General features: G+C 39.7%; 1 protein-coding gene across 1 annotated transcript; it reads left to right on the forward strand.

The window, feature by feature from the left end:
- The first annotated feature begins 1327 nt into the window (after nucleotides 1-1327).
- LOC113419279 (cullin-associated NEDD8-dissociated protein 1-like) lies at nucleotides 1328-26715 on the forward strand. Its single transcript, XM_026678565.2, has 15 exons — nucleotides 1328-1638; nucleotides 5030-5173; nucleotides 6866-7020; nucleotides 9606-9729; nucleotides 11294-11550; nucleotides 12487-12592; nucleotides 13838-13986; nucleotides 15728-16020; nucleotides 17294-17435; nucleotides 19288-20787; nucleotides 21407-21502; nucleotides 22260-22429; nucleotides 22933-23097; nucleotides 23716-23823; nucleotides 25593-26715. The coding sequence occupies exons 1-15, from the start codon at nucleotides 1571-1573 to the stop codon at nucleotides 25818-25820; spliced, it is 3705 nt and encodes a 1234-aa protein (XP_026534350.2). The 5' UTR covers nucleotides 1328-1570; the 3' UTR covers nucleotides 25821-26715.
- Nucleotides 26716-27535: the final 820 nt, after the last annotated feature.

Genomic DNA, 27535 nt, shown 5'->3' on the forward strand with positions numbered 1-27535 from the left:
TCATGCCTGGAATGGACAATACAATCATTGTAGAATCCACTTCTCATATGGTGGTGTTGCTTTCGTTTTCTTTTCCACAGCTTGGTAGAATGAGTATTGAAACTTGAATTTGTAAATCCTTTTTTAAAAATAAATAAATAAATAAAATGATTAACACTTTCATGTGGAAGAATCAAGTTATAGATGAGTAATCCATAGCTGTTACTTGATGCTTGTTGCACTCAATGTATTGATGTTGTCAATCATTAAACATTTCCTATTTGGTAACTGAACTGTAAATCGCACTAGGACAAAACATTCTCAAAGTGCTAGAAAAGTACATTCTCGTACAGGAATTATATACAGTTCTTGACACAAGGAAAGAAAAATCTAGATGTATCAAAAATTCATGCCAGAGAGCTGGGTGCATCTTTGCTAAAAAATAAATAAATAATCAAACTGGTTGCAATTTTGTGACATTATCTAACTGTAATTTTAAACAGAACTCAAGAAAATTAACATTTTCAGTAGTCATGCATTGACTTGTCCTGTATCTGCCCTAGATTCATTGCTTATATTCACACGACACATGGAGGCATAAACCACATTTCAATCTAGTAGGTTGCATGAATTGAGCATGGATGGTTCAATATATTGTACAAGTAGTTCAATTAACCAGGACTAAATGTCACACAATTATGCAGCAATGGGAATTCTTTTAACCTTGTTAATTGGAAATACTGTAAAGTTACGAATAAAAGCAAACCGAACATAACTGTAGTTAGCATCGGTAGTCAGAACAAATTTACGGTTCAATTCAAGTTCCTGGGAGTGATAAGTGATAGCTTTTGTAATGAGCCATTTTTTTTTTCAAAATGAATGCATGCTTATCCACCATCTATTTTACATTTATGGTGCTGCATAGACCTCAAATTAATTTGTATGCCATTATTCTGAATTTAAAAAGTACTTGGCAAAGTAGGAACAGCTGCTCCCACACTGGAAGAGTGGGTAGATTGATGGATGTAGAGAACTTCCTACTTAAGGCAAACTAATTGACTTTCTGCCTTGCGTGTCAACATCAGTTGTCCCTAGCCAGATAGAGGTGATTCATTGCTGGTCTGTTTCTCTCTCTCTCTCTCATTTCAGGATGATTTGCCATTTGATTGTAGTGTGTCAGCAAACACCTGCAGTTCTGCTGCAGCACTGGCCAAAGAGCCACTGAGATGGGGTGAGAAGAGAAGCAGCTGCCACCGCCTTTCCTCCACTTTTCTTTCCCAGAGAACTTGAGAGGCTGCAGATGTCTGCCGGTAGGGGGTGCCGTTAGCTCAGCTACAGCTCCAACAACAGGCTATATATATCCTATGATAACAGTCCAGGGGCTTAGCTTTTCCAGTGACTTCTAACCAAGGGGGGGGGGGAGAGGAAAAACACTACCCCTGTGCCCCTTCTGTCGCCATATTCTCCATGCAGATTTCACGCCGGCAGGGCTCCCTGATTAGGACAGCTACAAACTTGAACTCTTGCTTGAAATCTCTATATTAAAGTAAGCCGTGTTGAAGATATCGTCTTCCAGAACCAGCTGTTCAAGATGACCAACATATCCTATCATATCTCCAACCTCTTGGAGAAGATGACATCCACTGATAAAGATTTCAGGTAGGAATTAGGGTTTCTTGGAGGAGGGTGGTGGTGGCCTGTGTGTGTGCGCGTAAGAGAGAACTGCAATGCCCTGTTTGGAGGTGTGTGTTGCTTTTGTGAACTGTTTGGTGAATTGCCCACATGTGTCTGTATTTGCAAAGGAGAGGTGGGAGGGAGGCAGTTGTGGAGGAAGGGGTGATATTTTTTAATAAGGGCAGCTAAAAAAGGAAACCTTTATCATGAAAAAGGTACTTATGCTTAGCTAGAATTGATAGCGTACGGGAGGCAGGGCAATGCTGTAGGCTGTGTTTATAGATAAGGCAGATAGGAAATTTACTGCAGGTTTCCTCATAGGGAGAAAGGGAAAGATTACGTTCTCCAATTTTTCATGCAGCTAATATAGCAACCTTTTATATCCTTCCTCGGAGGTGGAGTGGAAACACTTTTCATCAGCTGTTACCTTCACTAGTTGGATTAAAGAAAAACAAATGTAATCTTTGCTAATAAACTGGAAAGCTAGAGAGAGCATTGGTCACCAGGCACTGTTTTGCTGCATTGCTGAAAGAATTTCTGTTGGACTTTAATCCATTTTAAAAGATGCTTCATTTAATTGGAAATATTTATTCCTAAATAAGTGACAGTATGATGTATATTAGAAGTACTGGCATATATTGTACATTTGGAAGGTCTTGAAAGAAATGGTGATAAAAGCAAAGAAGGTGAAGTAGTGCTATCAAATATATTAAAGGGGATGAACTCAGAACAATTGAATGTTCCTCAAGCTATTATCTTCCAGATGTTGGGGGCAGGGGAGTGTAAATCCTAGAATTGGCAGCTAGGAATCCTGGGAATTGTAGTCCCAACACATTTGGACAGCAGCAAGCGAAGAAGGTTGAATTAAAGCAGAGTACAGAAACTGATAGTTCATTGTTTCAAGATGTTAAAATAAATTCCTTTTTGATTTCACAGCAACAATAGACTTATGCTGGCTTACATATATAGTACATTTAGTTTATTTTACTCTGCTTGTAGATTGAAGTGTAATAAGATCATTTACTTTGATAGGCACAATTGGAGGGGAGGAAGGTTGTCCCTTATTTGAAATATGGATATGTCACTGGAAAGACAGTCAAATTATTTTTCTTTTTGCAAACGTTAAGTTTATCAGGATATAAAACACAAAAGAAAATGAAAATAGTGGGAAAGGGGGGAAGGGAAGAAAGTGTAGGGTAAAGTGGGAACAAGAAAAGCACTGACTTCCAACTCTTATTAGCGCAGTAGTATAGGATAATAATATTACAGCCTTCAGTTTTTTTATTTTTACATGCTAATATATACTAACCATTTCTGTAACAACAAACCTTATCTAACTAGCAAAAAACAAAGTCAAAGTTTCATTTTTCCCCATCTCTAGCACAAAATCCAGAAGCAGAAAAACAGTAAAATTCTTATCAGAGAATATAAAGCTTACTGGAGTCAAAAGTTTGTGAGATCAGGCAGATATTACTGATTTACTTAAAAGATGTGTCCCATATTTTTTATGTTTGTTGAACTCAGAACTTTCTTTGTATCCCAAACCAGAAATAATTGCTTTGAATAGGCAGCAAATGCAATTGAAGTATTATCTATCATGATCTAATATATTGCATGTTGTCTGTGTCAAAAACTCAGAAGTATCTATATTTTTTAAAATGTTTCACATTTTTAAAATTGTGCTCTTATTTTATAGATCAGTCTTTATAAAATCTTGTCCCTAGTCAGATGCTTAGTAATTACCAAATATTTTCTGAATATTGTTTTAATTATATGCTATAAGAGAAGGAAAATAGAAAAAAATAAGTAATAACTAGCTTACAGTAAGAAAGGATTTTAACCATATTTTATTGATGAACCCATAAAGGTAAGATAAAGTAAACCTTGATTAAGATATGCTTATAGATCACACTAAACTGAAAGCAAAGAGTCTGGTATTATATAGGGATTAGCATCAGCATGAACCATAATGGCACAAACCAATATTAGGAATAAACTAGCCAGGTGTATCTTATGATTACTCTAGCCTGGGCATGTTTTCCTTCATTATAAGTCCTTAATTAGTCTTCATACTAATGCTATCTTTTTAACCATAGATTCCTGAACAAGTCATAGTTACCTCATTCACAGATATAATTTATATGAAGCTATAAATCATGATTTAACAAATAATAATGTTTGATTTCATGTATCACTTGAGTTAAAACGAAGGAAATCACATTATGGCTTAGGGATATGTTAATCCCCGGAAATGTAGCAGGCAATGATACAGTTATAAAACTTGGGCTTTTTTATCCCTGCTGCTATATATCTTAGTTCCTTTTTTGCAGTGCTGGAATCTGAAGGACTGTTCCCCATTTCATACAAGTAGAGAATCTTTTCTCGGTGCTCAAGGCTGATCTCTGACATGTTCATGTTTTCCAAGTATTAATAGGTAGCTTTGCCCCAACTTTATCCTAGTGAGATCCAACATAAGATAGAGTTGCATTCAATGTTGGCTTTTAGATGCACAACAATTATACTAACAATTTTAGGGTAGCAGTTGTAGAATGTTGAAATCTGCAACCTCTGCAGTTGTGGTTGAAATGTGTTTGTAGGAAAATAATATTTTGGATTCAGTAGGGGCTAAGTCTTGGGTAATCATCCCCACCTTCCCAGAATTGTTGAACTGTAGTTTCTCTTGTGCCCAGTTAATATATTTAATAACCAAGCAGGCTGGAAAAATCTGGGAGTTTGGATCCAATTTATCTATAAGGGCAGCAAGCCGGAGAAGGATTAGTTAGAAAGATATCAATTTTAAATTCTGAGAATGTATTTCAGTGAGTTTCTGCTCTCAGAAGATAGGCCTTAGAAACAGAATAATAAAAATGTTTTGGGCTTGGATGCTACAACTTGAGAATATCAGTTGCTCCATTGGTGTTTGCTGTCATAAGTGGTTAAGACAAAAATATGGCATGCCAAAGATGGTTCTGGAAATCTAAGCATAAAGACAGGTTTGGGGGAATGTGGGCCTTACCTGCCTAATGCATGATGCACTTCTTTGGATCAGAGCTAACAAGTTTCCTGGCAAAGCATTGCTAAAAGTGAAATATATTCTTCACTTTTAAATCAGATGATTTGCAGGGCCTTTCAAAAGCAAGAAGTTCCTGGAGCAAGCAAAAATTGAGTGACTCTCTTTGGATATTTTAATATTTCTGTATTGTATTGCTTTTAATTAAGAGGGTTCTCGTTGCACATTTCATAAATTCATTATTCCTAGTGAAGAATTCATTTTGCTTATCTTTTGGATCGATAGATGTTGATCTTTCTTTTTATCATGGAACATGGATTTATGACTCCCCACTGACCAACCTATCACTGACACACTTTCTTCTAGATTTATGGCTACCAATGATTTGATGATGGAACTACAGAAAGATTCCATAAAGCTAGATGAAGACAGTGAGAAAAAGGTTGTGAAAATGCTCCTAAAATTGCTTGAGGATAAAAATGGAGAAGTGCAAAACCTGGCTGTCAAATGGTAAGATTTTTTTTTTTTTTTACATGAGCTATAAGAAAACACTACATGGCTCTGGTTGGATCCAGTTGAAATACTCTTGTCAAGTTCTGGGCAGTTAAAAAAAAGATAGTGACAAATTTCTACCATGGCCCCCTACTTTCTGAAACAATACTCCCTCTGAGATACAACACCCTTTCTCTGAAAGGATTTCTGATCAGGTTTTGAGTCCAGGCCTGTGGTGAATGTATCTGTGGGGCCTCTGGTCTAATTTATTATCATTATTAAATCTGTGGTGGTTTACATTTTTATTGTTTTTGTATTTGTAAGCCATCCAGAGTTAACTGCAGCGGGGTGGCTGTAATACAGTTTAAAATAATAATTTACTTGGAATAAGTCCAGAGGAGGACTACCGAGACGATCAAGCATTTAGAATCCAAGCTTTATGATGAACAATTATTTTGGGAAAAGCAGTGGATCCAACAGACATATTTTACTGTATCTCTATGGTTTGTTCAGTATTTGCTGGTGATTGCCAGCAGTTCGATTCTCACTGGCTGAAGAGTAGACTCAGCCTTCTATCCTTCTGAGGTGGGTAAAATGAGGATCCAGATTGTTGGGGGCAATATTGATGACTCTGTAAACTGCTTAGAGAGGGCTGTAAAGCATTGTGAAGCGGTATATAAGTCTAAGTACTGTTGCTATTTGATGGGTTTACTCAGGGATGGAATTTTGAAAGAGTACAAAACCTAGTTTGTTTGTTTCAAAACCTGTCACCTCCCTAAGAATGATAAGACAGCAGACTTCAGCAGACTTGCAGAAATTGAGGAGAAGACCTTGGAAAGGGGAGGAAAGTAAACCCAGTGTGACTGATCAGTCACTTTGTATAGCACAACTTGCACATGAAAAAGCCAGATGCCCTCCATTTAGGAGCAAAACAAAACTCAGTGCTAGACGCAGAAATATTGACTAGGCATTGAACAACGAGGGTTATGCTGTTACAATTTTCCGCTTACTTGTGGATGGGTACTTAACCGTTAAAACAGAATAATGGGGAAAGGTCCTTAGTAAAGTGTTGATATAAGCTGTTGGATAAAGGTTGGGGACCCAGGATTAGGATCTGAAAAAGGCTAAGATATGAAGTTATTTTGAAAAGACTTCTAAAAATGGTGTCTTCTGTCTCCTTCTACAACAAGGGTCTTCAAACTTGGCAAGTTTAAGACTTGTGGACTTCAACTCCCAGAATTCCTGAGGTAACATAACTGGAGGGGGAATTCTGGGAATTGAAGTCCACAAGTCTTAAAGTTGTCAAGTTTGAAGACCCCTGTAAGAACTTCAATTTCACACCATGCAGGTCTGGTTTCTTTTCTGTGGCTTTGCTGCTGATTAGCCAACAGGGTCATATCAGGGAAGAAAGCAGCCAGGTTATCTTTCATCTTGACTCAAAAGGCAGCAGAGACTCGCTTAAAGTGCCGAGCAAGATGGATATATTTTCAAGAGACCAGTTTGATGCTAAAACCTTTCCTGGGGTATAGGCTTCCATAGCAAAGGATAACTCATATCTCTTGACCATTACTTGTATTGTGAAAGGTATATGTTGGCTGAGAGACATCTGCGCAAGACAGGAAGAGGCGGGTTGGTTTGAATTGCATTAGAACTCCTATCTTCTCTGAGGAAGGTCTTTTTTTAATATAGGATTTTTTTCTTCCTCCCCAGTTTGGGTCCTTTGGTGAGCAAAGTGAAAGAATATCAGGTGGAAACGATTGTTGATACACTGTGTACAAACATGCTGTCAGATAAGGAACAGCTTCGGGATATTTCTAGCATTGGGTTAAAGACCGTCATTTCTGAACTGCCTCCTCCATCTACAGGTAAAAAGCCTTGACTCTCTGTTCAAACAATGAGGCTGGTTCTTCCTTTGCAGTCAGTCTCTAGGAATGAATGAACCAGCCTGCCAACCTCCAAATGTGATTGGGAAGCTATGCTGGGTGGAGTTTGTTTTGTGGGATTTATTTTCCAAATGCTGTGATTATTAAAGAGAAAAATGTGCATACCTGGACTGTAGAGGGTGGTTGTTTTTTTTTTTAAAAGAGTTTCATGTTGAGACTGACAGTGAATATCATTAGAAATGTAAGCAAGGAAGCATAAATGAAATAGTTGTAGTTTGCAAAATTCACAGTTTGCAGATTACTACTGACCTTGGTCTGAAGAAAATGCCAAGGTGAAATTATTTATAAAAGATGCAAATGTTGCTCTGGTGATTTATCTAGGCAGATGCAAATGTAAATTTAATGAGATGATCACTGTCTGCTTGAAGTCCCTTTCATCAGAACAATGCCCTGTCAATACATACATGCAAGCTGTGGTCTTGACAATACAAATAATCTGTTGTTTGCCATTGTGATTGAAAGGATGCTACATGTGCGTTCCTGGCAGAAGGCCTTTCCTTTCTCATTATAGACAAAGAACTTGTTTTTCGACAGTAGTGATGGGAGGATTCTGGAAAACAGACTATTTTCTAAGCAAACAAGCAAAGATGTTTCTTTCAATGCCCCTTTCCCATAATCATTTTAGGTAGTTCTTTCACAAATGGACTTAGCTTCACGCTGACTTAGCTTTTCGCTTGATGAACATTGGAACCAAATCCTACCAAATTCATCAAATAAGGTCATCACATCAGAACTTTTTCTTTTAATTTACTATTACTATTATTACTATTATTATGGATTTATTTTATTTTATTTTTATTGTTGCTTAAATTTGACACGAGTAATGCTAACAAAGTTAATTAGCTCTGGTAATCATGAGTACGAAATCTAAACTTGGAAATTCACAAAGGTAATATGTAAATATGTTACATATTACCTTTTATATATTTACCACTAATATGTTAAATGTTCACCTCCAATATAGCATTTCTGCTTATTATCTCATTCAGGCAGCAAATCATGTAAGTAGTTTTTGACACCTTCTGAAATAACCAGATCTTGACAATGTTTTGGAGGATAATGAAGAAAAGGGTCACTCTTGCCTCAAGGAGAAATTGTTCCATAGGAGAGGAGTACCTAGGGTTATGGCTGAAGAGAGGGAGAAGGATCAGAACCTGGGTCCCCCAATATGGTACCTGAGTGCCATTGTGCCTACAGACACCTTCCTTTGTCATTGCACTTGACTTTCTATGTGTTCAGAGAACAGGAAGCTGCGATGCTGCAAAAAAGAAATACCTTGGCCTCTGATAGCATCATCAGTCCCAAACATTTCCCGTGATTCCTGTGGATCTTATAATTTTTCTCAACAGACCAAAATGATGATTGGCTGTAGTTCAGGGCAGTTTAGAACTGTGTCCTCCTGCCCTCAGCAGAGGAAGCAGGAATAGAAAGAAGCTTCCTGGGAGAGAATTGTTTGAAGCATGAAGCAGTAGTAGGTAGCATAGGAACATTTGGTCCATCTACATTTTGTACCTGGTCATGTCCCAGTGATATCTATGATTGTGAGTAAAAATCCTCAAAGCAGATGCCACTGGGATATAAGCAGATCTTTTTTGAGAATACTGACAGAATGTATTCCAAAGTCCAAATAGGCCCATCAGCCCTAAAACATTAGTGACTCTGGAGTAAAATCTATGCAATACACACTAACAGTAATGTTTGGATCACTGAAATCTTGTGCAAAACATCTAGCAAATGTTTCTCTAATTTTAAAGAATAAAATTGTAATAATTGCGTGTTATGCTGCCTTTTTCTAACTTCCACAGTTCTTAAACGGCATAGTTCTTGGTTGCATTGACTGAGGAATTTGGGAATGTAATTGTTCTGTCTTTAGACTGCTGGCTGAATATAAAGACAGACAGACAACTCTACAAAGGCTTCCATACAACGTTTCTTTATTGGGTCACCAGGCATCCTCAAATATAACTCATGATTATGTCGAGATCCATCTAATGTCTAATTCTTTGCATAGCTGACTTCATAGTGTAAAATAATAGTGATCTTTCATCCCATAATGAAGGAGCAAGGGGGTGAGACACCAGCACGCTGCTGGGGTCCAGGCAAGAGTGAAGGAACCTCCCCCAACCCAACCAAGGGTCAATTCAGTGACCAATCAGGATTACAGATGTGACCATATGACATGAACTACATTTCCCAGGATGCATTAACTACATTTACCATGAGGCATACCCTTAAAGGGACAGTTCCCAATTCTAACTTAACTAACTCAATTCCCATTACTTATATACTGTCTGGACAGCACAGTAATCCTTACCTGCCTGGAGGGTGTCATTTTGGAGAAGACTGATATAACATGATGATACCATTGCTTGTGAACAGACTTGAACCCTTGCTAATTAAATTTGCTTGATCTGATCCGATTGTTTGCAATGATAAAGGCATTGTAAAACAGGAACAATTTTGTTGAAACCCTCACTCTTTTTCTCTTCAAATTCCCACCTTCCCAGGTTCTACCATGACAGCCAACGTTTGCAAAAAAATCACTGCTCAGCTGACTGGAGCTATTGGAAAGCAAGAAGATGTGTCGGTACAACTTGAGGCCCTTGACATTTTGTCAGACATTTTGAGCAGGTACATTTAAACAAATTATTTTTCAACAATGTTGTTTCAAAAAGCTTTAAAATGTTCTTGCCTGGTATGAATTCTAAAAATTGACGTCCACACATCTTAAAGGTGGCGAAACACTACTTTAGATAAAACGGACTCTAACAGCAAACTACCAAAGGTCCTTGAATTACTGGAATGCAGCACACACAAATGACAAATTTATCCCTTTTGCTTCTAAGTCAAAAAGCCCAAGAGAGCCAAATAGCTAAATCTTTGAGTCAAGGTGGCTTTCCCCATCACTGGTCCTTTGAGATTAAACAGCCAGGAGTTGTTGAAGCTTCTGTTCTTAGATTCATCTCGAGAGAGGAACATCTTAGCAGAAAGAGGAGGGTAGGGGAGAATATGAGCTGCCCTGCCTTATTAAGTGGGATCCTTCCAGGATTCAGGAAGTAAAATTTAAGAAACAATAAGTAATCAGAGAAAGTATGTTAGAGATTTTAACTTTATTTTAGATAAATCTTGCCCCCTTCTTTAAATATTGAGGGTTGGTTTCCATTTTTGATGAGCCTCTATATTGTGCCTTTACTTGCACTTGGTTGGTCTTAAATTGTGATTCCTTTTTCTGTAAGCTCTTCCCCCCGCCCCCGCTAAGCTTAATATCTATCCATGGTTTTCTTTGCTGCTTCATGTTTGTAATAAACTAAACACTCTTTTAAACAGGCATCTGAGTGCCAATTTATGTTTGGGAGTCTGTGACCTGATAACATACCTCAAAACAGGGGTGGTATTCTACTGGTTCGGCCCGGTTCTATAGAAGAGCAGCTGACACCGAGCCAGTTCTCTCTGAAGATCTTCTTTTCTCAGTTGGGCCCACCCACCCATCCGGGCTCTAGGCTGTCCTTTATTCTTACCTGAGTTGCTTTGCGCGGCACAGCTGAGTGCTGCGTGTCAGCAGCAGGTGGTGATTGCTTGCAGGAGAAGTTGTTTTACAAGTACTGTGCACGCTCACACACAAAGCGGGCACTCACCTAACCGGTGGTTATGCCAGTAGGATCCTACCCCTGCCTCAAAAGACGTAGGCCTGTAAATACTAATTATTAGAACAGTGACAATATTTTCTTGGAAAATAGCTTTATTTTTCTGAAAAAGGGACAAATCTGAAAGAGATTCACAAGGATAAAAAATTGTTTATGTTTATGACTTTATTTTATAAAGGAAAATTCAGAAAATAAAAAATTAAATACATCTGAAAGACAGTTTTCTGAGATAAATCACTCTCTTTTCTAAGAAAGGAGATATGGTTACTGCATCTACCAGGGGTCTTAAATGACCCTGGGGCCCTTTCAGGGAAGAGGAAAGGGAACACGTCGTCCTTCTTATAGTCTTGCTTATATCCCTGAAAGGAGAAAGGAAAGAAAGGAAGCAAAGAGACGAAAGACAGCGTACAGTTACGTCTAATCTAAAACGTAAATCATGGAAGAAAAGTGGAAAAAATGTATTGCAGTGGCTTGTCTTCAGGAAATTAACCGTTAAGTCCATCTCTGTTTGGAGAACGTTTGGTTGATATGAGTGTTGTCTGTGGTTTCAGACTTGGGGGAACTCTGTACTCCTTCCATTCTTCTATCCTGAACTGCCTCCTTCCTCAACTGATGAGTCCCAGGTTGGCCGTTCGGAAGAGAGCCATCATTGCCATAGGTCACCTGGTCTTGACATGCAATGGGAATATCTTTGCAGAGCTTATGGAACATCTCTTGTCAGAGCTGAGGAGGAATAATTCCACTTCTACTACAAGGACATATATCCAGTGTATTGCTGGTATCAGCAAGCAGGCTGGACACCGCATAGGCAAGTCTTGTGGATTTGGATTTTTATCTTGTTTCTGACCTGCGGTGACTGTTACCACCACTGTTGTTTGATGCCCATTGCTTATCCCTAGAAACTCCCTCCAGCCCTGCCTTGCATTTTTAATAAGACCTTCACCTTATTCTTTCTTTAGTGACTATTTTGCCCTGTTGTAGGAAATGTTTGGAGTTCCTTAAAGGGCAAGTTTAGTTTGGAACTGTGGCCTAAATAATTCTCCATAGATGGACCTCCTACATAATTAATATTCATGCTTATTCTAATAGGCTACAAGCTAAGAACAGAAGCGAAGAAGGTGTTCCCTATTAAGGGCATCTCCAGAATAGATCCATCCAAGTGGTTCATATCTTTCAGCCCAACCAGGGGTTATAGGGAAACTCTTCATTTGGAAAATGGTAGGGTTTAAGAACATTAATGGGTGATTTCACAAGGGGGACTAAAAGAAGTTTCCTTTCTCTGCTATTGACACTATTTTCTTGGGTGCCTTGGGTCTTGTGGCTTTTACTGTCCAAAATACAAATTCAGACTGCCTACTTGGACATTGACATAGGCTTTTATGTCAGAGGAATTAAATCGTATTTTTTGAAATGGCAGATGCTCCTTCCGATGCTGCTTTGTAGAGCAATAGAAGAACACTGTGGTGGATTTGCTATGCCACCACAACTTCCACATTTTGACTGAAACACCAATATATTGAGTTCATCAGGCAGCTCTAAGTAAGAAGGATATCTCTTTAACAAAGCAGAACCTGAACAGGCATTCTTTTCTTTTGTGATACTCCTTGCAATACCTTTCCTGTGAGGTAGATGGGCCCATGTCTACCTTTGCTTCAAAGGGCTATGTACTCAATGGGCCCCAATTGTTCAGTGGATCTGCTGCCCAAGTATTTTGTGGATCGCTTACTCTGTCTCTGTCTTTTAGGGGACTACCTAGAGAAGATGATCCCATTGATAATTCAGTACTGCAATGTAGAGGATGATGAGCTGAGGGAATATTGTTTCCAAGCCTTTGAGTCTTTTGTAAGAAGGTTTGTACCTTTTACTCAAGTGTTGTATACAGCTGACTTGGCTCTCATGTTCTTTTGTTCTAACTGTTAGAAGGAAATCTTTTTCTTTTGTCACCTGTTGTTTGCAACAGAAACCAGGGCTATCTGCTCCAACTATCTGTGCTTGATTAGTTACCAGAAACGTGCAGTTTTGTCTGTAGGTGTCATGGCTTCCATGGGTGATGGATCTGTATCTGCTAGAAGAATGACCTATCTCTAAGCAAGGGCCTGTAAGGAGTAAGAAGACTCATATGAGCTTTTATGTCAGAGAAATTAAATCTTATTTTTGATACACCGGATGTTCCTTCCAGTGATGTTTTGTAAAGGAAGAAGAACACTGTGGTAGATTTGCTATGCCACCACAACTCCCACATTTTGATTGAAACACCAATATATTGAGTTCATCAAGAAGCTCTAAGTGAGAAGGACATCTCTTCAACAAAACAGAACTGAACAGACATTCTTTTGAGTTTGGGCAAGTCTGTTGCATCTCTTATCACTTTATTGAATCAAAAACAACTTTTCATAGGGTGATATGGGATCAACTGGACAAATCCAGGAAAATTTGCAGTAAGGTTATGGAATAGTCCACCGTGCTCCATATTCTCTTTTCTTCCAAATTTGAATTGCTGTAGACTCCTGATAAAGAGCTCTCAGCTAGTGACTCAGGAGAATTGAAATTATAGTTTTCTGCAACCAGGATTTTTGAGATTGTTACTTTTTAAAATAGGATTTTAACTTTTTTTTTAAAGCCTGATAGTGAAGAAACAAAGGGGATATTTATCTTAGGGTGAATAAGTGTAAATTGGATAATGAGGGCTGAAACATGATTGTTGCCAGGAAGAGCAATATGATTAGATTAGCTGCTTGTCCTGAATCTTCCCTGGATCATGTTTTTATGGGACCCCCAGATTTCAGATATATTTCAGTAGAATTATTCAGATTGCCTGGATAGTTTTTTTTAAAATAAACTTTGATAAGAAGCTTAAACAAAAATAAGTGAAACATTACCTGGTGATGCTTATATGTGTATGACTCCCTATTTGTAAACACTTAAAACTACAACACAAAGCATTGGGAAGTATGCTGATTTTTTAAAAATGATGTATCATTGTGTGCTGAAGCCAGGGATCATCTTTAGAGGTGAAATGTCAGTTAACTGTATGAAAAACATGAATTAAACATTATATTCTATGCTAATCTGTGATTACCTTGCTGTTTCTAAAGGTGTCCAAAAGAAATTGGCCCTCACCTTCCTAATGTGACAGGATTGTGCCTCAAGTACATAACATATGATCCAAATTACAACTATGATAATGAAGAGGAGGATGAAGATGAAATGATGGAAACTGAAAATGGAGAGGATGAGGAGCAAGGTGCTGCACAATTAGGATTATGATGGTCATTGATAAAGATGAATTGCCTCCACCACCAGTTCAGGCAGTTCTTTCAAACCAGTTTATTTCTTTCCCGAATCGATATTTCAGAGTTCAGAAGAGCATGTAAATTATACAGCCATCTCTGCTCAAAATCGATTAGTGAAAAGTCTCAAAAATGTGGCCAGATAGAAATCTAGTGCATCTAAAGAAAGAGTTTGAAAGAGTAGGTAAGAGTAGGTGATAACACTTGTGGGATCTCAAGTTTCTATATGTTGATAAAGGTTTCTGAAGGTACTGTTCATGTCTATTCTATTATCAATCTCTGCTATGAATCTTCCTTAAATCGGAAAAGCACTGTGATCTGACTTGACTAGAATCATTGCTGCCACCCATTCCCGCTCTCCCTGACCTGGTGTTTTCATGGTCCAATCTCTTCTTGAGACTTTCAAGAAGAGATTGGACTGCCATTTGTCAGAAATGGTGTCGGGTCTCCTGCTTGGGCAGAGGGTTGGACTAGATGACCTATAAGGTCCCTTCCAACTCTGATGATCTGTTATCTGTTATGGCTATTGTTGCTTGCATGTGGAAAAAGCAAAAGCAAGAAGGCCTGTCCTGGTATAGACCAACTACCAGTTAGCCTTGCCCTTTCTGTAGTTGATGTTACTAGCAATTGGTCTGTGCAACCTAAAGAAGACTTAAGGCGATTTCCTCTTTCCAGTCTAAATGTGTAGAATGAAATACAGGTAGTCCTTGAGTTCATTTAGTGACCGTTCAGAGTTCCAACAGCACTGAAAAAAGTGATTTACGACCATTTTTCACAGTTACAACCATAGCAGCATCCTCATGGACATGTGATCAGAATTCAGATGCTTGGCAACTGGTTCATACTTACGACCACTGCTGTGTCCTAGGATCATGTCATCCCCTTTTGCAAACTTTTGAAAAGGAAAATCAACAGGGAAGCCAGTGTCACTTAACAAACGCGTTACTAGATTTGTCGACGGCAGTGATTCACTTAACTGGGGCAGGAAAAGTCATTAAATGGGACAAAACTCACTTAACACATGTCTCACTTAACAACATAAATTTGGGGCTCAATTGTGGTTGTAAGGACTGCCTGTAACTCAGCATGGCTCTTTGTTCTCGTCATTCTAAGGTGAAAATTTAGCTTTCACATGAGCCAAGGGTTGCATTTGAGGTTGGACTGCCATGCTAGTTAGATTTGAGCTACGCTTCCATAATTAAAAGAATCCAGGATAAAATCAAGATGGGATTAATTTATCATTTAATTGAAGCCATTGTGTACTCCTTTCTCTCAGATCTTTCCCACCAGAAGTACTTACAGGTCCTCATCTTGTTAATGTTTCAGAAACCCAGTATTTCTATTTTTATATGAATCTTTGGCTGGCTATGGAGTATGTGTTTTGAGTTTGTTTTTGCTTTTGATAATGATTTAGTGGGAGGCAAGTTCTCTTTTTTTGTCATTTAATGCTGTCAGGAGCCCTTCATAATTTGGGCAGGTTGTGAATTCATACATCATATTAATACGGCTTTACATCCTACTCAAAGCTGAATGAGGCGAGCTGAATGAGATCCATGAGAGCGTTATGTGAGAATTTGACCCACAGTCAACTTGTAAAATAGTCGCTGCTGAGTTTTCATGTGAAAGAGGAAAAAAAAAAACCCGAGTTCTATCTACAATCCCTGTCAATAACAATTCTCCTTCATTCCTCCTCAGAAAGTGATGATGAGTATAGCGATGACGATGACATCAGCTGGAAAGTTCGTAGATCTGCTGCAAAGTGCCTTGAGGCCATAGTCAGCACCAGACACGACCTTCTGCAGGATTTCTACAAAACTCTGTCTCCGGCTTTAATAAGCAGGTTCAAGGAAAGGGAAGAGAATGTTAAGGCGGACATCTTCTCAGCCTATATATCTTTACTGAAGCAAACTCTGCCCATTCAGAGTTGGCTACAAGCTTCGGATGAAGCAGGCAAGGAGGACATACCTCTTACCATGCTACAGAACCAGGTGAGTTGACCTTAATCACACGTCACTGTTTGTCATGATATAGATGCAACTAACTGGTGTTTCGAAACAGTTTCACCTCCTCAAAATTGAGTTATTCTGTAAGGCAGGGGTGTCAAACTCAAGGCCCACGGGCCAGATCCGGCCTGTGGGCCTGCCCTGGAAACTGCAAAGGACCGGCCCATGGTGCCTCTGCCAGTCAAAACGGAGCTTGGGAGAGCCATGCGCGGGCCTCCCGTGCTCAGTTTTTGGCCACGATGGCCTCCTGCAGCCCTCTGCCCGTGAAAATGAGCTTGGAGTACAGTAGAGCTCTGTTTTCACTGGCAGAGGGCTTCAAGAGTCCGTCGCGGCCAAAAACAGAGCCTCAATTAGTGACATCAAGCTGGCCACGCCCCTCACCGCCACCCCAGATGTCAAACACAACCTTGATGCGGCCCTCACTGAAATCAAGTTTGACACTCCTGCTGTAAGGTATCTGGGCTCTTTCATGATGTCTCGTGAGGTTTTGATCCTTGGATCGTTCTTCGATGGACTCAATATTATGCAGCTACTTGAAAAGGTTACTGCCTCTTGTCCTGTTTGGTATTCTGAAGGATAAAAGGAGCTTTAGCCTTCCTTTGGAGTTGATTTTATGATTTCATCCAGCCAGTAAAGTTGTCTGCAGTAGCCTAGCAGATCTCAGTGTCAATATTTGTAGGCCTCGTCACCTGTCCAGAGTTGGTTTTGTTGCTTATTTGTCATGACTTTTACATCGATACTCTGGGTTGCTGAAAAACTTTCTGCACCAGTTCTAAATCCGTAGCCATCCCAACAAGATTAGGTCGGAGGTAAGCTTATGTAAATAAACCCAGCTGTGTAGTAATGATCTGCTCAGTGTATTTGACCACTCGGTCCTGATTTTGGAGACCATGGTGACTTGCCTGCTCATTAAACATAATGAGTGCTTAAGTAAAGGTCCAACTAATTGTTAGAAATAGCTACAGAGATCACTGGAGTTGCAGTAGAGTGAGGCGAGGGTGGGATGGAGGTGGGCTATATATTTAAATAAAACAATGAGCTATTGAAGATTATTTTTTTGCCTAAAGGGAAAAATATACTGTTAATTTCTCCACTTTAAAAAATGATTTTGTACACCTCTAATTCTTCACTTATACCTGCAAACATTTTCCACATAGATCCAGTTTCCCTTTTGTACTAGATAATTAATGTTCACTTGGATTTTCAGTTCTTTTGGCTTTGAATCAGATTACCGATGAGCTGCTTTCTGATCGCATAGGTTCCAAATATTATCAAAGCTTTGCACAAGCAACTTAAAGAGAAGAGCGTCAGATCAAGACAAGGGTGCTTCACTCTTTTGACGGAACTGGCGAATGTCCTCCCTGGTTGCCTTGCGGATCACATACCTGCTCTAGTGCCGGGTAAAGCTTGTCTTTTGACTAAACAGTCACAGGGCAATTTTCAGCAAGGGTCACTTTTCATTTTCGTTTTCATTTTCATTTTCATTCATTCTTCACTTTTGATATTAAGAGCGGTAGTGGCGCAGTGGTTAGAATACAGTATTACAGACTAACTCTGCCCACAGCTTGGAATTCCCATCCGGTTGGGGCTCAAGGTTGACTCAGCCTTCTGTCCTTCCGAGGTTGGTAAAATGAGGACCCAGATTGTTGGGGACAATATGCTGGCTCTGTAAACCACTTAGAGAGGGCTGTAAAGCACTGTGAAGCGGTATGTAAATCTAAGGGCTATTGTTGTGCTATGAAGCCAAGAGATAAATCATAAAGCAATTTCTTTTCCACTTGTATTTTCTTCTTCATATTCAAGACTATCTTCCTGTTGCTCTATACCAGGGGTGTCAAACGCCCGTGGGGTACTTAGATCTGGCCCTCGGGGCCACCCTGGAAACAGCAAAGGAGTGGCCCTCGGTGCCTCTGCCAGTGGAAATGGAGCTCCTGAGCTCTGTTTTTGCTGGCAGAGCACTTGGCCCACCACAGGCGCCCCAGGCACGAATGACTTTGAGCTGGCCACGCCTACACTGTCCCTCCCCAAGATCAAACACAACACCCTGATGCAGCCCTCAATGAAATTGAGTTTGACACCCCTACTCTATACGCATCAGAAGATGTTATGCCATTGGTTTAACTGAGGCCAGTGGCTGCAGACACTGACTGGGTCTTTTTCTTCTTTAAAAAAAATCGATGTGAGCAGCCAAAGACTGGCTGAATTGTACATCTGTTTAATATCCATATATCATTGTACTTTGCTTCTGTTTTTTTTTTAAGCCAGTATTCTACAGAATTCTGTCAATCGAGGTACACTATTTTGCTGTGGGAAATACTGGAACGTGTAAATTTTACTGGAGAATATCATTTGTTCTTCTTAATTTGTGGTCTCATATTGGCTTCTGTTGAAATGAATGGGAAAGTGACTAACTGGGGTTTATTCTGCCATCTGCATTTTCTCAAAATATGAAGAGAAAATTATACTGGTATTTTAAATCCATATGATCTTTGGTTATTTGCAGTTTTTCTTTTGTTGTAATTCTCTATTCCTAGGTATGTTATATAAAATAACTGTAAAATGCTGCAGCCGTTTTCCACCAAACTGATTTTATCTTAACCTTGGAGTAAACACTTACATGCAAATGTACAACACAAACTATTTGATTGTAATAGCACTTAGACTTATATACTGCTTTACAGCCCTCTCTAAGTGGATTACAAAGTCAGACTATTGCCCCCAACAATCTGGATCCTCATTTTATCGACCGCGGAAGGATGGAAGGATGAGTCAACCTTGAGTCTGGTGAGATTTGAACTGCCAAATTGCAGGCAGCCAACAGTCAGCAGAAGTAGCCTGCACTACTGCACTCTAACCACTATGCCACCGTGGTTAGACAGATAACTTTTCCAAATAGACCTTGTAATTAATAACAGTTAAGTCTTTTGAATCGTAGCAGCCGTGTGTAAGAGCTGTAAAGTTTTTAAAAATAAATTGGAACCACTCATTAATCAGTTTGAAGATGCTGTGAATTTGCAGTGTAATCTCACGCAGGTACCCTAATCTGTTATTTATTTATTAGATTTTTTTTAAAAAATAAGATGACCACAAAAGGTTTTTTTTTTGACAGCCTACCATGCTGCAGAAGTTTGGGAAAATCCTCTATAGCAGGTCACATGGGAGGTGCAGAGTATGAAGACAGGAAATTCTGTTTTGATTGGGTTGGATGAGGTGCAACTATAAAGCAAGCTGACCAATGTTTTCTTGGCACAGGTATTGTCTTCTCCTTGACGGATAAATCCAGCTCCTCCAATATGAAGATAGATACTCTGTCTTTCCTTCATGTTGTTCTCTGCAACCACCCCCGAGAAGTGTTCCATCCCCATGTTAAATCCCTGCTGCCCCCAGTGGTGATTTGCATTGGGGATCCTTTTTACAAGATAACTTCTGAAGCTTTGCTGGTGACTCTACAGCTTGTGAAAGTCATTCGTCCCTTGGATGCCCCTTGTACGTTTGACGCCAAACCTTATGTGACAGACTTGTTTTCTGCAACGTTGAAGAGGCTGAAGGCGGCTGACATTGATCAGGAGGTGAAGGAACGGGCTATCTCTTGCATGGGGCAAATCGTTTCCAATCTGGGGGACTACTTAAGTAGCGAACTCCAGCCAACCCTGAAGATTTTTCTTGAGAGACTGAAAAATGAAATAACTAGACTGACTACGGTCAAAGCACTGACTCTGATTGCAAATTCCTCACTCAAAATAGACCTGAGGCCCATTCTAGCAGAAGTCTTTCCCATCTTGGCTTCCTTCTTGCGTAAGAATCAGCGTGCCTTGAAACTGAGTACTTTGACTGCTCTGGACGTCTTGATCCGAAACTATAGCGATAGCCTCAAGCTAGCCATGATTGAATGTGTTCTAATGGAGCTTCCGGATTTGATTAGCGAGAATGATATGCACGTCTCTCAGGTGGCCATTGTGTTCCTTACCACTTTAGCTAAGGTTTATCCCTCATCCTTGTCCAAGATCAGTGGTACAGTTCTGTCAGAGCTTTTCCAGCTGGTTTACTCACCTTTGATGCAAGGAGGGGCCCTGAATGCCATTGTAGACTTCTTCCAAGCACTGGTTCTGATCAAGGCGGTCCACATGAGCTATGCTGACCTGATGAAGCAGCTAACTAGTCCTATATACTCCTCTAGCGGAGTCTCCACCACTTTGCACAAGCAGGCTTTTCACTCCGTTGCCAAATGTGTGGCGGCCCTTTCTTCCGTGTGTCCAAAAGAAATCCCTGGCCTAGTAAGCCTGTTCATTCAGGATGTGAAGAACCCAAAGTCTACCACTGCTGTCAAAATGTTGGCGTTCCTCTCCCTCGCGGAAATAGGCCGCACCACCAATCTGAGCGCTCAGAAGGAACTCAAAGCGGTGATCTTGGATGCGTTTGCCTCGCCCAGCGAAGAGGTGAAATCGGCGGCGTCCTACGCTTTGGGCAACATCAGTGTGGGCAACCTGAAAGAGTACCTTCCCTTCATGCTGAAGGAGATTGGTGGCCAGCCTAAGCGGCAGTACTTACTGCTTCACTCCCTGAAAGAAGTCATTAGCTCCTCCCCAGCAGAGAGCTTGAAACCTTATGGGGAGGACATATGGGCCCTGCTTTTCAAGCACTGTGAATACACAGAGGAAGGGACCCGCAATGTTGTTGCTGAATGCTTGGGGAAATTGACTCTAGTAAACCCTTCTCAGTTGCTGCCCCGGCTGAAAAAACAGCTGTTCTCAGGTAAGGGAAAGGAAAGGATATGACTGAGGCAATTGCTCAGCTGAGGGGAGGTTGCACTTTGAATCTGTACTGTACTAATGTGCTGTAGACCTGTGGGATGCTGTAGTGCATGTTTATCTTCCAATGTTCACCCTTAACAAGCTGTTTTTGGGAGGGTGTTTGTATTCCCCTCAGGGTCCTTTCTAGAAGATCCTGCCCCGTTCATGTTGTAGACACCATTTTAATGTACTTCCTGGTTGAAAAGATTAGCAATGACATCACCGTTGTCCAGGGGATGCCTGTGGAGGCTCCTTTCATATCTCCATCAAGGAGCTGGAGCAAATGATGGGAACTCATCCTGCCACACACAGCAGCAATCGTATCTCGAACACTGGCTTTCTAACCTCCAACCAAGCGTCCTTAACATGCGAGCCACTGTGTTCCCTCCAGAAGATGAGCGCTATAAAAAGAGAGCTCAGAATAATTTCCACACGGTGCATGCTGGGTTTGTTTGTGCTTCTTCATTATTATCAGTGTTCTGGAAACGATGAAGAAAAGCTATCTTAAGGGGAGAAAAGGGGGTTAGAAATGATCTGTGTTCTTTTCAAGATAAATAATTTCCCCCCACTTCTCATTGTAGGCTCCCCCTATGCTCGGAGTACAGTGGTGACTGCAATAAAATTCACCATCTCGGATCACCCACAACCCATTGATCCCCTTCTTAAAGGATGCATAGGTAATTTTGACTTTTGATAAGAGACTTTGGAAGTCAGTATAGCGGGCCTTGTTAAATTAAAAAAAAATACAGAGTAGAATTAATGGAAAAGAGAAATGACCAAAATAATTAATTGCTATAAGAATGTGATCTTTAACTTTACCCGAAAGTGCTTGGCTTTGCTCTCACTGTTGCGTCCATATCCATCCAACCCTTCCTGTTTGAATCTGAGAAGTTGTTCAAATTCTAAATGTTATCTGATGTCAAAATGAATTAGGTGGGGAACAAACAAGTGGAAGTTGAATCCAAAGAAAGAGGTGCTTCTCACCAGTTAAAACAGGAAATATATAATGGATGATGTTACTCTTTTTTTAAAATTTAATTTAATCAAGAAACAAAATCCAAGCAGATCTTTAACTGATTCCATTTTCATTAAATATATTGACGTGCCATTTCCACAATGAGCTGAATACACATTTGTTATCTAAAATAGAGAATGGTTTTGTTAAATATGTTTAGATCATCTGAATTGTTTCCACATTGCTATCTTTAAAGTACCTGATTCTATGGCTGAGTCTAGATGTTAATAAAACTTGAATATTGATGCAGATACTAGGGAATAAATGACAGAATAGGCTGTCCATTTGATTTCCCCTGCCTTGTTTGAAAATTTGATTTTTTTTAATCTTCGTTCTGCTTTTTGAATATTATATGCATCCCAGAATGTATTTAAAGCTAGTGTTGCTGCCTCTTAAACTCTTGTGCTATTATCATGCAGGTGACTTCTTGAAACCTCTTCAGGATCCTGACTTGAATGTTCGCCGTGTTGCTTTAGCTATGTTTAATTCTGCTGCTCACAACAAACCTTCCCTAATCCGAGATCAGCTCAGTACAGTCCTACCCCACCTGTACAATGAAACCAAAATTAGAAGGGAGCTCATACGAGAGGTATGGACCATATTCCGTTTCAGCATTATCCCGTACTGATGTTGGGTCAGGTGTAGGCAGTTATGGCCCCTTTATAATCTGTGAACATCAACTCCCATGTTGGCTCAGGAATTCTGGGAGTTGACATACACAAGACATAAAGGGGCCATAGTTTGATCCTTGAGTTGAGTGGTTCCCTCAGTATTCCTAACTTACTGTTGTTGTTTTGAATGATGGCCGGGGATAGTGCTGCATGACCAGATCAAATGGAGAATGATAAGCGACGTAGATGTATTGTTGGTGTGCGTGAATATAATTAAGCCAATGTTCTTATGAGACCTGAAAGTAAACCAATCCCACAAGTGTATGGAAATGATTACTGAACCTGTAATTTAAGGCTGTAAAATGGAATGCATTCAGCTGAACTTCAATTGGAAATGAACTGTGGCTTCACGCTGGGCCAGATCAGGTTGAAAGTTTTCCTTTTTTGAGAACTTCAAGCTACTTTGAATTTCCCCTTTTAGGTAGAAATGGGGCCATTCAAACACACAGTAGATGACGGGCTCGATGTGAGGAAAGCGGCCTTTGAATGCATGTACACACTTCTGGAAAGCTGCCTTGATCGGCTGGACATCTATGAGTACTTAAATCACGTGGAAGATGGCTTGAAAGATCATTATGATATCAGGGTAATTTTCTTTTTCATTAATTTTGAAGCTTCTAATTTCATTATTTCATTGAATTGTAGGGCTGTTTGGGATGAATCAGTTCCCCTCCCCCCCCATGCAATGAATCCAGACTGTTCTTCCACAAAGACAATGCCCGAACTGGGAGATCCTATAAGAGCTAAATAATCCTCCTCCATGTTATTTTCTTTTGCCTTACCTTATAACTTGGAAGGAAGATCAATTCTTTTATATAGGAGGGAAGCTTTGTTGCAATGTTGTAAAGCAGTGGCCCCCAACCTTTTGGGCACCAGGGACCAGTTCTGCGGAGAAAGATTTTTCTGTGGACCGGGGGAGTGGGGCGGCGTGGTTTCACATGCTGCCTGCATCCCATAGATGGGGCTTCGTTTGTTTGTGCGGCCCAGTTTCTGGCATGCTTTGGCCTGGTGCCAGTCCAGAGACCAGGGGTGGGGGACCCCTTGACAACAGGGGTCCTGTTGTCAAGGGGTCCCCCACCCCTTTTAAAGGCAAAAGTTGTTACAATAAAAGGGGCCACGAGTTGGTGGAAATTATTACTGAAATACATGCTTGAAAAAAAAACCACGATGCTGATGTAAGCTTTTCCCTTTCTTCATTATGAAGATGCTAACCTTCATTATGTTGGCTCGCCTCTCAACACTCTGCCCCAATGCTGTCCTGCAAAGATTAGAGCGGCTTGTTGAACCACTCCGAGCAACATGTTCAACTAAGGTAATGCCCTGGGAAGCTTGAATGTATTTATATCTTGATAGCCCTACCTCTCTTTTTTTACCTGAGGTACCTAATTGTTCATATCCTAAGAGACAAGAGATTACTGTTGCAATAGAGTTACAATTGCAGCCCTCGACTTAACAACCATTCATTTAAGGACCATTCAAAGTTACCGCACTGAAAAAAGTGACTTGCAACTAGTCCTCGCATTTAAAACCATCGCAGCATCCTGTGGTGATGTGATTGCCATTTGTGACCCTCTCAGTCGGCTTCTGACAAGCAAATTTCATGGGGGAAGCCCAATTCATTTAATGACCGCATGGTTCGTTTAACAACTGCAACAGCAGTCATGGCAAAAAAATTTTTGACACAAAATCAGGCACGATGTACTTAATAACTGCCTTGCTTACCAATGGAAATTATGGTGCCAGTTATAGTTGTGAAAGTGGAAGTGACTGAAGCAATCTTAGCTGATTATCGGGGATGAGTTTCTCCTGACTGGCACTGAGGAAGAGTCCTCAAAACTCTGAACTCTGCTGTCTTCCGTTTTCAAGTAATGGGTCCCCTGGTTAGTCAGGAGGAGCAATGATTTGTGGCATGTAATCTGGTTCAAGTGGAGAGCAGGGTTGGTCCATGTGTTCTTGGAGAACAGGGTTGGTCCATGTGTTTTGAAGCAGTTGGGCCATCCCTCCTTAAGGCATACTTGGATTCAATAGTGTTGGGACAATTTTGCCTCATCTCCAACCTTCCATTTTAAGTGAGAAAGTGGTAGGTGTGTGGCTTCAGGGCTTTTTGAAGTTTGTTAAGCCATTTTCAGGCTGGGTTGAAGTACCAAGATGGTATCATTCATGGTTGTGGTGCCCTTTGGAGGCCTCAAAGTGGAGGTGGTATACCCTTCCTTGCTCTCCTCCCTCTCAGCAGGTTTCCAATGCCATTGACCATGGTATCCTTCTTGATCGTCTTTGGGGACTTGGGTGTGGGGTTTTTTGTTTTGCAGTGGTTCTCCCTTCCCCAGGGCCGATTCCAGTAGGTGTTGGATGTAGAAGGAGCAACTCCAAACTTGGACCTCTCGTATGTGGGACATCTCAAGGCTTAATTCTCTCTATTCCCATTTACAATTTAAATGACCTCACCTTGCAGTTTTATCAGCACTGGGTGAAAAACCATCAATATGGTGGCGATACTATACATCTTCATCTCTACCTATATGAATGATGTGCTTGAGACTTTTACCCATTGTGATTGTGATGGGTTGTGACTCAACAAGACCAGGTGACTGGGTTTTTGCCCCCCTTGGATCTAATGTTTTTTTCATCTACAACTCTTGATGGGATTGCATTTCCCCAGCACTGCGCTTAGTCTCAGGTCCTTCTGATCTCAGCTCCTACTTGAAGAGTAGGTGATAACATGGCTAGGAATGGTCTTCGTAGATTTGTCTTGTGCACTACTTATGGATCAGGAGTCTTTGCATTCATTCTTTCCTATAATTGGATTCCTATAATGTGCTGTACATTGGGCTCTTCTTGAGGAACTCAAAGAGGTTTCAGCTGGTCTAGAATATGCAGATTAATGAATGTGGCTACTGACTTATTTACTTATTTAACATTTCCTAAGTGTTCTACACATAGCAGCTATGTAGTCAGATTTCCTTTTGACAACACAAAAAGTCACTGAATGCAGACATATAAATGTGATTTAAGACTAATAATGTTTTAATTTTGCCCAAAGATCTTTTAAAGGTATTCTAATTATAATCATTTTTTTTCTAGGTAAAGGCTGGTTCTGTAAAACAAGAATTTGAGAAGCAAGATGAACTGAAACGTTCAGCAATGAGGGCAGTAGCTGCTCTACTGACCATCCCAGATGCCGATAAAAGCCCTGTAATGGCTGAATTTTCTTCCCAAATCCGAGCCAACCCAGAAATGTCTTCCCTCTTTGAAAGCATTCAGAAGGATCCCACTTCATTATCCACAACAGACTCAATGGATCTGAGTTAGAACTCTTGGACTATTTTGTCTGCTGCTTACAATCCACTGTTTCCAGTGCAGGAGCTAGAAATGATTTTAGAGCCAGGTGTCATTTTAAAAATGACAATTATTTCTATGGAAACAAGTAAGATTTCAGATATGATAAACAGCAACCTTATTTTTCAGTTACCACTTATTCCTTAGTTCCAAAATGCAATCATGCCAAAAGAAAAGTCAACCTAATTACAGTACTGACAAGTGTATTTACCGCCCTTTCTATTATTAAAGTGAAAACCCCACAATGAATTCTTCGAAGTGATGAGATTGTCATGCTGTACCCCCAAATGAATCAACAGATGTGGCATCAGTTAAATGCTGATGTTCACATTTGCTGATATTACAATTAATTGATTTTTCATAGTGTTAAAATATTTTATAGCCATTGCCATGCCTCCCTCCTTTGAAATTAATACCGAATTACAGAAGTATCTCAATTGTCTTCCAAGATTGAATGTCTTATGCTTCGTTAATGTGGCTTGTCTGCCACTCTGTAATTTTTTTCCTGTATGGACCTTCTTGCTATAATTCTTGTTTTTTTTTAAAGGAGCTGATACCAAAGCACTGATTATTTCAAAGTATATAAAATTAGCATGTTATTATCAAGAGACATTCATCTGGTATAAATATGTAGTAATGAATTGGCACCATTCATTTATCAAAATGGAAATACAACTGTCGTGTTATCATTTTTTTTTCATTCAGCAAGGGTCATATTGCTGCCTTGCAGCTCCTGATTACATTTCATTGGGGGGGGGGGGAGTCATATGCCACTTAATACGTGAATCACTTAAGTGCTCTATTTATAAAACAGGGTGTCACCTTTTGCTGTACATGCATCAGAAGAAAATAAAGTCAAATATATAAATGATGGAATTTGGTTAATGGTTTTGTACCCAATTAACTTTTGCATGGACACATGAAAAATAACCATTTTGAAAATCCAAGATAATCATTGTTATGATACAGACAAGCAAAATGTTAACATAAGGGAACCAAAGAATCATAATGAAGCCTGGTTGTTTCTAATGCTGAAATTGAATCAATTTACAGCAAAATGCAAGTTGCACAATTCACAATACCTTCAGGTATAGGACATTCTATATGCTTTATATGAACTTGAACTTGCTACTTTATACAAATTAATTTTAAAATCTTGCAATTTTAAGCACAACTTAAATGTTAATGAAACAAAATTGTGAAGCTATTTTAAGACAGAATATTAATCAGCAGATGACATTTAAGTACTTGGGTTCAATGTACAGGTCCATCTTCACAAATACCATTGCTAAACTGGCTACATTGTATATGCATTTCATTTTTGTTCCCTAAATTAAGTATTTTTCATTCATATATATTTATTTTATTTAGGTAGTTGTCCTGAGAATTTTAGTAAAGCATAAGGAACTTATTAAATTTTATTTCTGCCTTCTAGGGTTTCAGTTATACTCCAATTTGTGTCACTTGCAAATTGAATCAAAATTTCTTTCAAATCTTTATCCACATAAGTACAATGTTGAACAGAGGATCCAGATCTGAACCCTATGGTGCTACTCTCAATAACTCTACATTGCTTGCAGTAGTTTTCAAGCCAGCTATGTGGTACATCCATTTAAGTATAATTAAATTCAGCCAACACTGAATTAGCTTGCTAATCAAAATGTAATGTGTCATATCTGAAAATTAAG

Source organism: Notechis scutatus, chromosome 2 (assembly GCF_049901735.1).
Source record: "Notechis scutatus isolate UNSWTSFEM ecotype Mainland chromosome 2, rNotScu1.2, whole genome shotgun sequence".
Classification (NCBI taxonomy): domain Eukaryota; kingdom Metazoa; phylum Chordata; class Lepidosauria; order Squamata; family Elapidae; genus Notechis; species Notechis scutatus.